The sequence below is a fragment of the Schistocerca cancellata genome, chromosome 1 (genome assembly GCF_023864275.1).
Source record: "Schistocerca cancellata isolate TAMUIC-IGC-003103 chromosome 1, iqSchCanc2.1, whole genome shotgun sequence".
Lineage (NCBI taxonomy): Eukaryota > Metazoa > Arthropoda > Insecta > Orthoptera > Acrididae > Schistocerca > Schistocerca cancellata.
Genome location: NC_064626.1, coordinates 656,354,434 through 656,370,936, shown reverse-complemented (window position 1 = coordinate 656,370,936; position 16,503 = coordinate 656,354,434). Strand labels below are relative to the sequence as shown.

General features: G+C 41.9%; 1 protein-coding gene across 1 annotated transcript in view; it reads right to left on the bottom strand.

Annotated features, from left to right (window-relative positions):
* LOC126183616 (uncharacterized) overlaps positions 1-15,581 on the bottom strand; it is a 53,660-nt gene extending 38,079 nt beyond the window's left edge. Inside the window, exon 1 of the mRNA XM_049925735.1 lies at positions 15,285-15,581. Within this exon, the coding sequence (XP_049781692.1) occupies positions 15,285-15,488 (204 nt within the window). The 5' untranslated portion in view covers positions 15,489-15,581. The remainder of the gene's footprint in view (positions 1-15,284) is intronic.
* Between the last annotated feature and the right edge of the window lie 922 nt (positions 15,582-16,503).

Below are 16,503 nucleotides of genomic sequence, written 5' to 3'. Positions count from 1 at the left end.
AATCAGGAAGACAACATTTAACATGAAGGGCCAAGAGAAGGGGACATTACACCAATATGTGAGATATCGTCAGTCTGACTCCACCACCACATTGTGGCTGCTGCTCATGGAGTCTGAAAAAATTAAAACACTGTGGATGGAGGCCTGAGAAACAGAAAGGGCAGCCCTGTGAATGGCTAGAAGCTCTACTGTGAACACACTACATGATCCTGGCAATAAATGGTGTTCAAAGCCAGTAGGAAACGTGAAAGCATATCCCACCTTATCGACTGTCTTAGAACCATTAGTGTACAAGGTGGGGGCACCCTGGATCTCTGCAAGGATGGCACATACAAGATGCCGGTAAACCATAGGAGCGACAGAGACCTTAGGACCCTGGAATAGATCGGTCCTAATCTGTGGTCTAAGCACCATCCAAGAAGGTGGGCAGGGGGGGGGGGGGGGGGGGATTGGGAGGAAAGACAAGGGGTGTAGTCCAGAGAGTGGAGATGGAGATCCCAACAGAGAGAAGTGAGACGCATGCCTACTGGCAATCCCACCCATGGGTGGGTGTTGGGAGGGAGACATCCCTCATTGGCGAAGAGCACAGGATACACAGGATGGTCAGGGTATTGGTGAATTGCAATTGTGTAAGAAACAAGGAATTAGCTCTGTCAGATGTGTAGAGTGGGAATCCCTGCTACTGTGAGGAGACTATCAACAAGACTAGTGCGAAAGGCACCAATAGCCAGATGCACCCCACAATGATGGACAGGGTCAAGGAGTTTCAAAGTGGAAGGAGCTGCTGAGCCATAAACCTGACTACCATAATCTAGTCTGGACAAGACAAGAGCACAGTAAAAACAGAAAAAAGAGTGGAATGGTCTGCACCCCAAGATGCGTAGGCCAGGTGTCGGAGAGCATTAATCTTCCACATATGTGTAGTCTTTAAGTGGTGAATGTGGGGCAGCCATGTCAGCTCGTTGTCAAAAATAAGGCCCGAGAAACAGGACTGAGCTACAACATCAAGGAGCTGGTTGACTAAATAAAATTCTGGATCGGGGTATACTGTGCGCAGTGACCCACACAAAGACCCATCGGATGACACCTTGGAGCTGGCACTCAGCAAATACTACAGAGTAGGAGCTGCACCAGATGCAAAAATTGTCGACGTACAATGCTGGTGTAGCAAGAGGCCCAACAGAGGTCACACGTCCATTGACGGGAATGAGGAAGTGGTGACACTTAGCACAGAACCCTGTGGGATAGCATTCTCCTGAATCTCAGAGGCACTGAGTGAAGTGCCAACTCAAACCTGGAAGAACCAGTGAGATAAGAACTTGTGGATAAAAATCTGAAGTGGGGCCATAGAAGCCCCAGTCATGGAGGGTAATTAAAATGTGATGGCGCCAAGCCATGACTTACGCCTTATAAAGAGGACCATGACAAGGTGCCGGCAGTGAGTAAAAACCTGTCGGATGGCTGATACAAATTGGAGTAAATTGTCAGTTGAAGATCGCCCTGCCCAGAAGCCACAATGATATGGGGACAAACAGTCCCGAGATTCGAGTACCCAACATAATCTGAAGCTGATCACCCTTTCGAGCAGTTTACAAAGTACATTTGTCAAGCTAATTAGGCAGTAGCTGTCTAGAGACGTTGGGTTTTTCCCGGTTTAAGGACGGGGATAACTATATTGTCTCACTATTGTGACGGAAAAGCACTCTTGAGCCAAATGTGGTTGAAGACCCTGAAGAGCTGTTGCCTCTGGGAAACTTCCAAGTGTTGGATCATCTGGTTGTGGATGGAATCGGGGCTTAGGGCTGTCTCTCGTGAAGAGCTAAGAGTTCGGTTCCTTTGGGGAAGGAGACCAGACAGCAAAGTCATCAGTCTCATCGGATCAGAGAAGGATGGTGAAGGAAGTCGGCTGTGCCCTTTCAAAGGAACCATCCCGGCATTTGCCTGGAGCTATTTAGGGAAATCACGGAAAACCTAAATCAGGATGGCCGGACGCGGGATCGAACCGTTGTCCTCCCGAATGCGAGTCCAGTGTCTAACCACTGCGCCACCTCGCTCGGTAAGAACTAAGAGCCTGCACCCATTCCCTTTCAGTGAAGGATGCATTATAGGGCTCACCGTGGTGTGGGATGAAACAGAAGGGGGCTCTGTTCAACTCTGCATTTCTGCTAGAGGAAGTAAGCAGGGTAAGAATAGGATGACAATGCCACTGTAAAGTTTGTCGCAAGGTGTTCAGCGAGGACCAATGGATTGGCGCATACAGCACCTTGGAGGTTCAGACTCTGAACAGTTTACCGTCGCTGGCGGCCCAGATGGCTACAGAGCTTGGTCCCAATTCTGCGATGGAGAGGCATATGACCCCAGGGAGGAACATGGTGCTCCCAGCATTCTTTTTACTCCACTTAAGAAGGTAACGAGCCATAGCACAGGGACGTTTAAAAGTAAGGAGGTTGGTCTGTGAAAGGTGTCAAATGCTGCAACGCCCATCGGCAGTCCTGGACAGCAACAGTGACATCCTTGGTCCACCATGGTACCGGTCGATGATGATGATGAGGGGGACCTGTGGATTGGGGGACAGCAGTGCCAGCAGCATGAAGAATAGTGGCAGAGATGCCTTGCATGTCTATATCAATGGAATTTGAGACCGAGGTGTCAAAGTTCAAAGCAGATGCATATAAAGGCCAACTGGCCCTCCAGAATGCCCAACATGGGGGCCTGTCTGCCTGGCAGCAGCAGGGAAACGATAGAATCATTGGAAAGTGGTCACTGTCACAAAGGTCATCATGGGATGACCAATGCAGGGAGGCCACAAGGACAGGGGAGGAGATTGTGAGATCGATAGCAGAGAAGGTGCCATGTGTGGCACTGAAGCGGGTAGGGGAACCAATATTGAGGAGACACAAATAGAAGTCCCTGATAAATTGGTCAATTATGGGCACTGAAGTCCCCAAGGAAGAGAAATGGGGGTGGGAGTTGCTGGATTAAGGTAAACAGTGCAACGTAAGGAAGTGGCGTACCTGAAGGGAGGTAGACATTGCAAACTGTTATTGCTGGAGTCGTTTGCAGTCGAACCACTATCGCTTCTAAGTTGGTACTTAGGGGGATCCAGACACTAATGACATCGGAGTGAAACAAAGCACAGACCCACCAGATGCTACCCGAGAAACAGCATGGTTCCGACCGAATGGCCAATAACCACGAAATGTTGGTAAATGGTCTGTACAAAAAAGCGTTTCTTGAAAAAAAGACAGAATGCAGATTAGGAGGAGACAAGACGTTGCATTTCCAGTATGTGACTATGGTATCTGTTGCAATTCCACTGGATGATTGTGTGGCGAGAATCTAACGTAGACATGAAGAAGCCGAGGATGAGGTCAAGTCACTCGGTCAGTAGTCGTCACTGACAAGAATGGGGTGACATCCACAGATAAGATGTCAGACTCAGGTTGCGAAGGGGGAGATGGCACCTCCAGAGGTACCAGGGGCACCTTGTCTTGGGATTTATGTTTCTTCTTATTCTCTTTCTAAGGTGGAGGTGGGCAGGGCACGGGGGGAGTACAGGCTTCTGCAAGATCTGGAACCGAAAGAGAGTGGGCGACCTTGGGGTGCACACATGGTGTACCTCGTTACTGAGTGGCGATAAGTGTCTTCTGGCTTGAGAGACGCCGGTGAGAGGAGTCCCGGGAGGGAGCCCAATCACTGGCAGATGTCAAAGAAGGGGGGAGAGGGACGGGGCTGGTGAAGGGCGAGGGAGGAGGAGGAAATGAAGGAACAGAGGCAAAAATTGAAGAAAGTGACACTGTATGGAGTCTCTCATACTTTTGGTGAGCCTCAGCATACGACAAGCTATCCAGGGACTTGTAGTCTTGGATCTCCTTTTCTCTCTTGTAAGTCAGGCAATCCAGCAAGCGAGGGGAATGGTGGTCAGCACTATTGACAAACACAGGTGGTGGAACACGGGCTTCCCTCATGGAGTGGGTGGCCACAGTCACCACACAAAGGGTCCACTGTACAGTGGGAAGACATATGCCCAAAATGCTAGCAATGAAAGCACTGCATAGGCGGAGGGACATACGGCTTCACATCATCTGTAGCACACAACCTTGACCTTCTCTGGGAGGGAGTCTCCACCAAAAGCTAGAATGAAGGTGCCAATATCGGTGCAGTTATCTTTGCGAACATGTCGAACTAAATGAACACCATGCTGCTCCAGATTAGCCCGGAATTCCTCATCAGTTTGCAGGGTGAGGTCCCTACGAAAAATTACTCCCTGGACCATATTCAGAGATTAGTGAGGAGTGGTAGACACCAGGGCATTGCCAACAAGATCACAGGCACAAAGAGCTGTGGATTGGGTGGTAGAAGAAGCTTTGATCAATAGGGAGACCGACCGCATCTTACTAAGAGACTCCACTTCACCAAACTTCTCCTTGATGTTTTCCATGAAAAACAATGGCTTTGTGGTGGTGAATGTGTTCCCATCCATCCTCATACAGATAAGGTAATGGGAAAGGGTTTCATCCCAAGACTGTGAGCCTGGCCCTCCTCCCATGCTGTAGCCAGGGAAGGGAAGGTTGCCAGGTCATACAAAGCAGCATTCAATGATCCCTCACCATTCGAAGAGACAGCCGTTTGAGAACAGCCAAATTTTTGCAGCTTGATACACTTCATGTGCTAAGCATCTGTCCTGATACCACCCACTCCGAGCAGGGGCTTTCCCGAAGGGCCATCTGGCACAGAGGCCGTTGTTGGGAGTTCCTATGCTCTAAGAACACAAGAACCACTCCTAGGCATACATGGGGAGGGAAAAGCTCAGGTACGAGTAGTGTGATCCCTGTGTTGTCCGGGGGCTCAGCCACGTGGGTACGCAACCCCACCACACAGACTGGCTACACGTGCTGGTGACCTAGTATAGTGGAAGGGGGCGAAGGGAAGGGAGAGGAGAAGGAAGGGGGGAGAGGAATCCACATCGTAGATGCTAGGGAGGGAATTCTTCCCCATATGGCTTACACTAGAAACAGGAAATTTGGAAGTGGAGGTCAAACCTCAAGTGGGGACCTAAACGCCAAAAAGGATGAAAGAACAGACAAAAGGAACAAATTTGCAACCAATACAGGAAACCAGGTGGATAGCCAGGCCAACAGAAATCAGAACACTGAGAGAAGGGAAGGAGTTGGGGGTCATCAGTCTCATTGGATTAAGGAAGGCCAGATGCAGGACTGAACTGTCGTCTACCCGACTGCAAGTCCAGTATACTAACCACTGCGCCACCTCACTTGATGAAGGAGATGGCAACATGGAAGGAGCAAGGATAGGGAGGAAGGGCAGGGTGAGGGAAATGTAGCCAGGGGAGGAAGAATTGGCTGCAATAGCTCGGGGCCCGTATGCGACACACACGAACTTACGCAAAAACCAAGAGGCCTCTGGGGGGAAGGGGGCTCAGCAGCTTGTGTCATGTTTCGAGCAGCAGCTCACCTGAATTATGGCATATCCTGACGTGATTATTGACCTAGTGCAGCAAGAAACATGATACTTCTGACATAGTGACAGGTTTCCACTGGCCTTTGATCCAGTCACAATGATCCCACACCCAACACAATTGTAACTGATGATGTCATTGGGTCAATGTGGGGAAGTATAAGGTTGGTCTGCTGCCACAGACCCTGCTTTACTGAGCAGCAAGCCTCCAACTTCCATGTTTTATGATGAGACACGGATGTTACATACTTCAATGCCTACTCATAGTTTCACTGTCCTTCATGTATATTTCAAAGATCTTCACAACAGTAGCATATGACAACCGATCAGCTTTGCTGTTTCAGAATTGCTCAGTGTGTGTTGGCCCATGCTGCCAAAGTTCTTTCACCTATGTTGCAGAAGTTTTGCTGGGAACCCCTTACACATCCTCCATATAGTCCCCATCTCTCCCCATATGGTTTCCATACTGTTTGAGCCCTGAGAAAGATATTTGTGGCTGTTGATTTGTTTCAGACAACGAGATGCATGCCCAGATACAATTGGCATTCTGTAGGCAACTGCAAACATTTTTCCATGAAGGCACTGACTGTCTTGTCTCTCATTAGTTATAATGATTACTTTGGAAATAATAAACACTTTGCTTGCTTTTTTCCATCTGTCTTGTTTTCATTTGACTGCCCCCTTACATATTAGTGTGACATAACATTAAATTGTGTGAAAAAGTTTCATGTACAGTAGCATTATGGGACTAGGACTACTAGCACAGCAAAACCCAAATTTTTCACTTAAATTTGCAGGGCAAAAAAGTGATCTCAAAGATAAATGAGAAAATCTCGCAGGAGTAAAAACTTTTTTAAGCATAAGTTACAAAATTCCACATTAATTCACTACTTATCTGAAACCTTTCAATGAAGTAATTCATCAAGCAGGACCTTACTCTAGTAAAGAGTTCTCAACGTCAAACTGTTTACCTTTTTCAGTAGCCATTGTAGTGCAGAATTAAGAACTCAGAAGAAGATTTAGAAATGTGATATAAAAGTAAGTGTTAAAGGTGCTGTACATTGTTCAGTCTCTGGATGACACACTTGCCTATCAGACACTGTGAAATACTAGAAATTAATGATAATGTCATTTCACGGTAAAAATCTGTGATTTATTTATTTGATAAGACAAACGAATTCAAACTGAAATAACCTCAATTAAAAAGGATGAATTTTGAAGATATGTTTTATTTCTCAATACTGACTTCGTTGTAGAGTGCTGATGAAGTTACATGGAATTGAGAAGAACACTACATGCCAAAAATGCATCACGATTTCAAAATTTGTTAGACCTAGACTAGAATTAAGATTTTTTATCTCTCCATTTAAGTGGGTGGTATGGAGGATGCAACATGTTACCTTGGATGGAAATTCATCTAGAGTGGTAGTTAAATAACTTCACGCGAGTTCCAACCAAAGAAGTTGGAATAAGGAGAGAGATCCTTATACTGCAAAAGTGAAGCCACCTACAACATACTGGCATGTCCATAACATTTGGCGTTGAGTGTGTATTCACACTGCATTGGAGTGCTACTTTGTACTGTGTTAAAATACATACTCAGAAATGACTGCTAATTAGACTTATGAAAGCTAAGAGGGCAAATGTCACACAGTACTAAACTAAAAAACTCACTTCCTGGGCAGTGCCATCTTCCCTTATTCTAACCTCCTTGGTTCCAATTAAATGTGTTGGGACCCTTGCTGCAACATTACATATTAATGATCTTGCAGGTAATATTAATATTAAACCTTGACTATTTGAAGATGGAGCAGTAATCTATTAATAAACTAAGTTACTGCTTTAAAAAAAAAGGAATTTTTTTTTAAGTCAGATCTTGATAACATTCTGAAATGGTGCAAAGGTTGGCAACTTGCTTTAAATTTTCAGATATGTGAAATTGTGTACTTCATAAAATCAAAACATGTGACTATAACATCAACAACTCTCAGATGGAATCAGTCAACTCCCGTAATACCTGGATGCCACATTTGTAAGGATATTAAATTGAATTATTGTAAAGGATTAGTTATAGGTGAAGCATGTGGCAGATTTTGTTGCAGTGTTAGAATACTAGATAAAAATTATCAGTCCACAAAGGAGATTGTAGTGCATACATAACACTTGTTCAACCAATCCTACAATGTTGTATAAGGAACGTATATCAATGGGATTGACAAAGTATACTGAATGGAATAAAAAGAAAGGCAGCACAAATGTAAACAGGATTGTTTTGCTAATGGGAGAGTGTCATGCAGATGACAAAATAGCTGACCTGGCAAATACTTGAAAGCAGGCACAAACTAACCCCAAAGAGGCCGACTTACAAAGTTTCAAGCAGCAGCCTTATATGATGAATCTAGGAATATTCTACAAATCTCTTCATATTGTTCTCACAGGAATCACAAAGACAAAATTAGACTAATTACAGTACACCCAAAGGTATTTAAGCAATCTTTTTTTCCATTCTCTGTACATGATTGGAAAGGGAAAAAAAGCACCGACAATTGGTGCAATGGGAAGTACACCCGCCATGCACTTCGCGGTGGATTGCAGCGTATGGACTTAGATATAGGTATTGAGACACCTTATCAAGCTTTTCCAATAGAAATCCTTGATCTGCAATGTGACACAGTACTGAGGGGCAAATTTCAGACACTCTGTGACTCTACAGTAATTTGCCTTTGAAACAGTTCCTGGAACTTCATATATAGGCTGCTGTAATACTGTGTTGCAATGCATGGATAACTGAAGTATTTTTTGCCAATTGTGGAAATTTACAAATTACAATCAGAAAGCTCTATATTGAACCACATGTGAAAAATTTAGACAGTGCTGCAGTAATCTTGTTGTTGCTGTTATGGTCTTCAGTCCTCAGACTGGTTTGATTCAGTGCTCCACCCTACTCTATCCTGTGCAAGCCTCTCTATCTCCAAGTAACTACTGCAACCTACATCCCTCTGAATCTACTTACTGTATTCTTAACTTGGTCTCCCTCTATGATTTTTACCCCACACACTTCCCTCCAGCACTAAATTGGTGATCCCTTGATGCCTCAGAATGTGTCATACCAACTGATTCCTTCTTTTGGTCAGGTTGTACCACAAATTTCTCTTCTCACCAATTCTACTCAGTACCTCGTCATAAGTTATGTGATCTACCCATCTAATCTTAAGCATTCTTCTGTAGCACCACATCTCAAAAGCTTCTATTCTATTTTGTCTAAATTGTTTACCATCAATGTTTCTCTCCCATACATGGTTACACTCCATACAAATACTTTCAGAAGTGACTTCCCGACACTTAATTCAATCTTGATGTTAACCAGTTCTCTTCTTCAGAAATGTTTTTCTTGTTATTGCCAGTCTACATTTTATATCCTCCCTACTTCAACCATCATCAGTTATTTTGCTCTCAAAATAGCAAAACTCATCTACTAGTTTAAGTGTCTCATTTCCCAAACCAATTCCTTCAGCATCACCTGATTTAATTCGACTACACTCCATTGTCCTTGTTTTGCTTTTGTTGATGTTCTTCTTTCAAGATACCGTCCACTCCGTTCAACTGATCTTGCAAGTCCTTTGCTGGCTCTGACAAAATTGCAATGTCGCAGGCAAACCTCAAAGGTTTTATTTCTTCTCCTCGGACTTTAATTCTAGCTCCAAGTTTTTCTTTTATTTCCTTTACTGCTTGCTCAATATACAGACTGGATACCATCGGGGATTTCACACTTGTGAGAACTTGCTTCCTTTGGAATTGGGATTATTATATTCTTCTTGAAGTCTGAGGCCATTCTGCTGTCTCATACATCTTGCACACCAGATGCAAGAGTTTTGTCATGGCTGGGTCCCCCAAGGCTACCAGTAGTTCCAATGGAATGTTGTCAATTCATGGGGATTTATTTCGACTTAGGTCTTTCAGTACTCTGTCAGATTCATCAAGAAGTACCATATCTCCCCTCTCATCTTCCTCTATGTCCTCTTTCATTTCCATAATATTGACCCTAAGTGCATCTCCCTTGTATAGACCCTCTACACACTTCTTCCATCATTCTACACCTACATCTACACAGATACACTGTGAATCACTTTTAAGTGCCTGGCAGAGGGTTCATCGAACTACCTTTACAATAATTCTCCATTATTCCAATCTCGTACAGTGCGCGAAAAAAACGGACACCTATATCTTTCAGTGCGAGCTCTTATTTCCCTTATTTTATTATTGTGATCATTTCTTCTTTCTTTCCATTCTTTGCTTAGGACTGGTTTTCCATCTGAGCTCTTGATATCCATACAAGTGGTTCTCTTTTCTCCTCCAAAGGCATCTGTAGTTTTCCTCTAGGCAGTATCTATCTTACACCTAGTGATGTATGCTTCTATATCCTTACATTTGCCCTCTAGCCATTCCCACTTACCCATTTTGCACTTCCTATTAATCTCATTTTTTGGACGTTTGCATTCCCTTTTTTCCTGCTTCATTTACTGAATTTTCATACGTTCTCCTTTCATCGATTAAATTGAATGTATCTTGTGTTACCCAAGGATTTCTACTAGCCATCGCCTTTTTACCTACTTGATCCTCTGCTCCCTTCACTATTACTTCTCTCAAAGCTACCCATTCTTCTTCTATTGTATTCGTGAAACCTGTTGTTCTCAACTGTTCCCTAATGCTCCCTCTGAAACCCTCAACAACCTCTGGTTCCTTCCATTTACCTAGGTCCCATCTCCATAAATTCCTGCCTTTTTGCAGTTTCTTTAGTTTTAATCTGCAGTTCATAACTGATAAATTGTGGTCAGAGTTCACATCTGCCCTTGGTAATGTCTTAAAATTTAAAATCTGGATCCTAAATCCCTGTCTAAGCACTATATAATTATATAAGTCTGCATGCTTTCGTGGTCATTGTCACTATAGATTAAATCTTCTGGGTAATTAGGCTGCATCATATTTCCTTCTAAAATAATCGACGTTTCGACCGCTCTCCTGGGAACTCCTTCAGGATGCTTCGACGTCCAGTAATAGCTAGACAGCTGATGTGTTTCTGGAACCACAGAACTAACTATCAGGCTAAAGCAAAAACACAAATAGGGAAAGAGAAAGAAGGTGAACGACATTCTGATAATGAAATCCCCATTCCTAGTTTTTCTGTATAAGCCTGACTCTCAACAAACGTAACACATCACCACTAAAGTATCTCTGCTTCCGTCCAAGTAATATCATTGATTGTTTTGCTGCAGTTGATGTTTTATGATCCACCTATGCTACTTTAACACCCATTTTTGACATTTAACATTCACACCAACACTAACATAATTTATAATTCCAAACCAGGGTGATGTCTTCCCTACAATAAATTCTATACACATTAATGGTGAGCAATAATTATTCCTCCTCATTAAAAATTCACAATTTTTAACAGATATTTTCATTTAAGCTTTCATGCTGAGACACTAGTTTCACTATGGTACGATATCTTTTTTCTTTCATTTTTTGACATTTTTTTATCACACATCATTCTACTTTTGGTGGCGAGCACGACCTACACATTTGCACAGAATATTTTCAACTTACTTATAAATTGAGATTCATCAGCTAAAGCAATGAAGCACAACAGTTAGGAATGAAATCACCAGGTAGTGTAAATAATCCTAAAAAATGGCTAATGCATAGCCCCTACAGCAATCTTGCAAATTATTTTAATAATTTTGGGAATTTAAGGAGATGGGACCTGGATAAACTGACTAAACCAGAGCTTGTACAGAGTTTCAGGGAGAGCATAAGGGAACAATTGACAGGAATAGGGGAAAGAAGTACAGTAGAAGAAGAATGGGTAGCTTTGAGGGATGAAGCAGTGAAGGCAGCAGAGGATCAAGTAGGTAAAAAGACGAGGGCTAGTAGAAATCCTTGGGTAACAGAAGAAATATTGACTTTAATTGATGAAAGGAGAAAATATAAAATTGCAGGAAATGAAGCAGGCAAAAAGGAATACAAACCTCCCAAAAATGAGATCGACAGGAAGTGCAAAATGGCTAAGCAGGGATGGCTAGAGGATAAATGTAAGGATGCAGAGGCTTATCTCACTAGGGGTAAGATAGATACTGCCTACAGGAAAATTAAAGAGACCTTTGGAGAAAAGAGAACCACTTGTATGAATATCAAGAGCTAAGATAGAAACCCAGTTCTAAGCAAAGAAGGGAAAGCAGAAAGGTGGAAGGAGAATATAGAGGGTCTATACAAGGGCGATGTACTTGAGGGCAATATTATGGAAATGGAAGAGCATGTAGATGAAGATTAAATGGGAGATATGGCACTGCGTGAAGAGTTTGACAGAGCACTGAAAGACCTGAGTCGAAACAAGGCCCCGGGAGTAGACAACATTCCATTAGAACTACTGATGGCCTTGGGAGAGCCAGTCCTGACAAAACTCTACCATCTGGTGAGCAAGATGTACGAGAGAGGCGAAATTCCCTCAGACTTCAAGAAGAATATAATAATTCCAATCCCAAAAAAAGCAGGTGTTGACAGATGTGAAAATTACTGAACTATCAGTTTAATAAGTCACAGCTGCAAACTACTAACGGCAATTCTTTACAGACGAATCGAAAAACTGATAGAAACCGACCTCAGGGAAGATCAGTTTGGATTCCGTAGAAATATTGGAACACGTGAGGCAATACTGATCCTACGACCTATCTTAGAAGAAATATTAAGGAAAGGCAAACCTACATTACTAGCAATTGTAGACTTAGAGAAAGCTTTTGACAATGTTGACTGGAATACTCTCTTTCAAATTCTGAAGGTGGCAGGGGTAAAATACAGGGAGCAAAAGGCTATTTACAATTTGTATAGAAACCAAATGGCAGTTATAAGAGTGGAGGGGCATGAAAGGGAAGCAGTGGTTGGGAAGGGAGTGAGACAGGGTTGTAGCCTCTCCCCGATGTTATTCAATCTGTAATATTGAGCAAGCAGTAAAGGAAACAAAAGAAAAATTTGGAGTAGGTATTAAAATCCATGGAGAAGAAATAAAAACATTGAGGTTCGCCGATGACATTGTAGTTCTGTCAGAGACAGCAAAGGACTTGGAAGAGCAGTTGAACAGAATGGATAGTGTCTTGAAGGGAGGATATAAGATGAACATCAACAAAAGGAAAACGAGGATAATGGAATGTAGTCGAATTAAGTCGGGTGATGTTGAGGGTATTAGATTAGGAAATGAGACACTCAAAGCAGTAAAGGAGTTTTGCTATTTGGGGAGCAAAATAACTGATGATGGTCGAAGTAGAGAGGATATAAAATGTAGACTTTCTGAAGAAGAGAAATTTGTTAACATCGAGTATAGATTTAAGTGTCAGGAAGTCGTTTCTGAAAGTATCTGTATGGAGTGTAGCCATGTATGGAAGTGAAACATGGATGATAAATAGTTTAGACAAGAAGATAATAGAAGCTTTCGAAATGTGGTGCTACAAAAGAATGCTGAAGATTAGATGGGTAGATCATGTAACTAATGAGGAGGTGTTGAATAGGATTGGGGAGAAGAGAAGTTTGTGGCACAACTTGACTAGAAGAAGGGATCGGTTGGTAGGACATGTTCTGAGGCATCAAGGGATCAGCAATTTAGTATTGGAGGGCAACGTGGAGGGTAAAAATTGTAGAGGGAGACCAAGAGATAAATACACCAAGCAGATTCAGAAGGATGTAGGTTGCAGTAGGTACTGGGAGATGAAGAAGCTTGCACAGGATAGAGTAGCATGGAGAGCTGCATCAAACCAGTCTCAGGACTGAAGACCACAACAACAACAACAACAACAACACAGAAAAAAATTAATTCACAGAGTATTGAGATTAAGGGCCGGGGGTGTGGGGGTAGTTTGGAGCAACAAGCGGTGTAAGACATGACAGACAAGATTCAGTGTTACTTCCTTCCAGGTGTGTGACCACTTGCAACTATGATTGCTCCATGATGTGCTACACCCTTGCATAACAAAGTGATTAAGTTCAAGCAATAAAATAGTCATCATGGGTAAAGAGTTATTGACATCACTGATTTTATTTCTAATCAAAGGCCTCTGTGTCAGTGACATGTTCATGGGAAAGGGGCCTGCTGGGCTTTCAAGGATATTCAAAACAAATAATGAGATTCTTTCATCATACATTCCACGCTCCTATAATAGTGATGAGAACAATATATGAAAACACAGGACAAAATAAATCTATATGTCACAAACAGGAAAATTATTGGTGGACACTCTTGTTAACAATTGAATATTATCAATCTCTATTTGAAATGCATCAAGTTAATCTCTTGTGGGAACTTTCCACACTATCAAGTTAAAAGAGGTATTCGAAGTACCAATGGCCTACAGATGATGTACCAAAACAAAAATGCACCATAAAGATGCTAAAAAAGGAAAGAAAGAGGATACATAATAAAACACTTAAAATGACAAACAAAAATTAGTAAGCAACGGTTTAGCAGTTCAGGTAATTGAGCACCTAAAAGGTTCAGAACAGGAGTAATAAAATTAGGTAGAAAGGCTTACAAAAATTCAAAGGCATCTTTGTCTGAGCAAAAGAATGCAAGCACTGTAAAAATTAATAACACATGTACAGAATCATTAATAGTGTGCTTCTGGGTATACAGCAAAGTTTTTCTTCAAATTTTCAGTAAAAGCTTTTGATGAAACATACTAGAGGTAGGTAGTGGTCAAGAAATGTGTAAGGTTCTGGGGTATCACTGAAGAACATTGGAAGTAATTAAATGGCAATGGTGTGGACACCCAGACATGGTGGGTTAAAAAAAGGCAGAGATGGTTTTTATACATGGTGTTACACAAGACTTCAGAAAATAGTGTGTTGATAAAGAAGAAATTCACACAAATCACTCAGAATAAGTGAGTAAACAACACAGGAAACATCTCTACAGAAGAAAATATACCTTCCTCAGACATGTGTCACCCATGCATTTAGAAATTTATAAGAATTACTTTTAGTTTAGGATATATGCACAGTTGAAAAAGGTTGCACAAAAACATACAAAACACAAAGCAATGACTGAGGACTGTAACAAGTTTTTGCTGCGGCACTTGAAAGTCAGAGGCTTTACTAATCGCCATACAATGTGATCATGGGCTGCAATACTTCTATTTAGGTAACTGTTGCTTAAAGTAGTCTTTCCATTATATAAAAAGGTCACTTATGGATTTTACTTGCGTAAATGAATCTAGTGACGTGTACTGAGATCTGAATAGAATACGCCAGTTTGTCTGTAGCACTGAGATACCCGTACGCCATAATTTATTATGCATGCAAACCACTGAACAGTACTTGTTACATACAACAGACTGCCCCTTGTTTGTTGAAAAGTTATATGATGAACACAGAATGCAGAAGACTGTCCAGTCCTTAAAATCATGTTCACTGATGCCTTTCTTAGCTAACGTTTAACAGATACTTACTACAGACCAAAAGAAAACTTTTAAGTAAACAAATATAACATTGGTGAAATATTTTGCAAATACTGTATACTCCGAAACATTGCGTACTATTGTACACAATGCAGTTTTCATACTGCTGGCAGAAGTTGGTATTTCACTAAAAAATCTACGGAACATTGCTGATTTTGTGATTGTTTTCAATCTATAAACAATTCATACTGAACTGTAGCCTTGCGATTTCTTGCAAACATAACAAGGTTAATCACCTCTACAAGATAGTATTAGGTTAACACACGAGACGTACTACAATGCATATCACCAATGAAAGCAACAACTAACCGTAATGGGTAAGTATGCGTTAATCTTCTCAGCAAGCCGTAGCCTCGCTCCTTCTTCTCCATAAATATGAATAACAAATCTGTTCATTTTAGAACAAAGCCGGCATATGAAGCCTGTAATTACTGCTTTGTCTATACTACCCATAGCGATAAATACAATACTATCAAAATAAATATAAATATCTACACAAAGCAAAATCCGCATATACTGCAAAAATTGTGACTACATGCAAACACGGTATATGTAAAGGCCAGAGAGTAGGTAAGTGACGAATAGCAAGTGCTACGCAAGTACGCATCTCTGATCCCGCCGACAAACAAAGAGCTACGACCCGCCGCAAAAACAGTTCCTGACAGTCTTATTCTTTGCGGCACATGGCAGTAATTAGGCGAATTACTACAATTTTCCACGGGTTATATGAGAAGGAAACCTTATATCTTACTCTGCTCAAACTGGATACTACTATAAGTTTAGGCGTATTGGTAACATTTCGTGGCGAGGTCCAGAAGAAATTTGGCAAACGCAAGACCAATGAATGTGAAACACTGTATTCTGTTCTATTTTCAGTTTCAGGATATTCCACTTAGGCCCATTTCATTTTCCGTGGAAGATCAGTCCATATCTTCGTTCTCGTCTGTTGTTGCAGTCCGAAGGACTACTGTTGATACTCTTCCCCTTTAATTCGCTTAAGAAGACTGTTAAATGCTTTTTTTTTCCTTTTTTTACTGTTATTTCGTTCCCTCGCCTGTCGGGACGGGGATGGGATGTGAGCAGTACACTGCCCCCTTCCATGGAGAGCATGAAATGAATATAACTTACAAACATAGTCTGAAGAAAAAAAATTTAATGGTCAAAACATATGACTGAATATTTAAGATTTTCACTCAAATATAGTCTTTTTTCTACACTGTCAGCTGATGACAGCTTTCATAAAAAGGAGCACTTCAGTTCAGTGAAGGCACAGGACTTGGAGGTGAAGAGTATTGTTGGAGAAAGAGTGCTTCGGAAAGGATGTGGAATGGGAAGACCCAGAAGTCCAGAACAAAGCGTTTATAAAGGGAGAGAGGAAAGTGGCAGAGGAAGGGGCTAGGCATGGGGTGGAAGAGGAGTATTCTATTAAAGGTAAAAGGATGGATAGATCTCTGGGTAGATTTTATGTTCAGGTAGGGGGAGGCAGCTAAAGTTTCATTGGGATACGATATGGAGAGTGCTCTAAAAT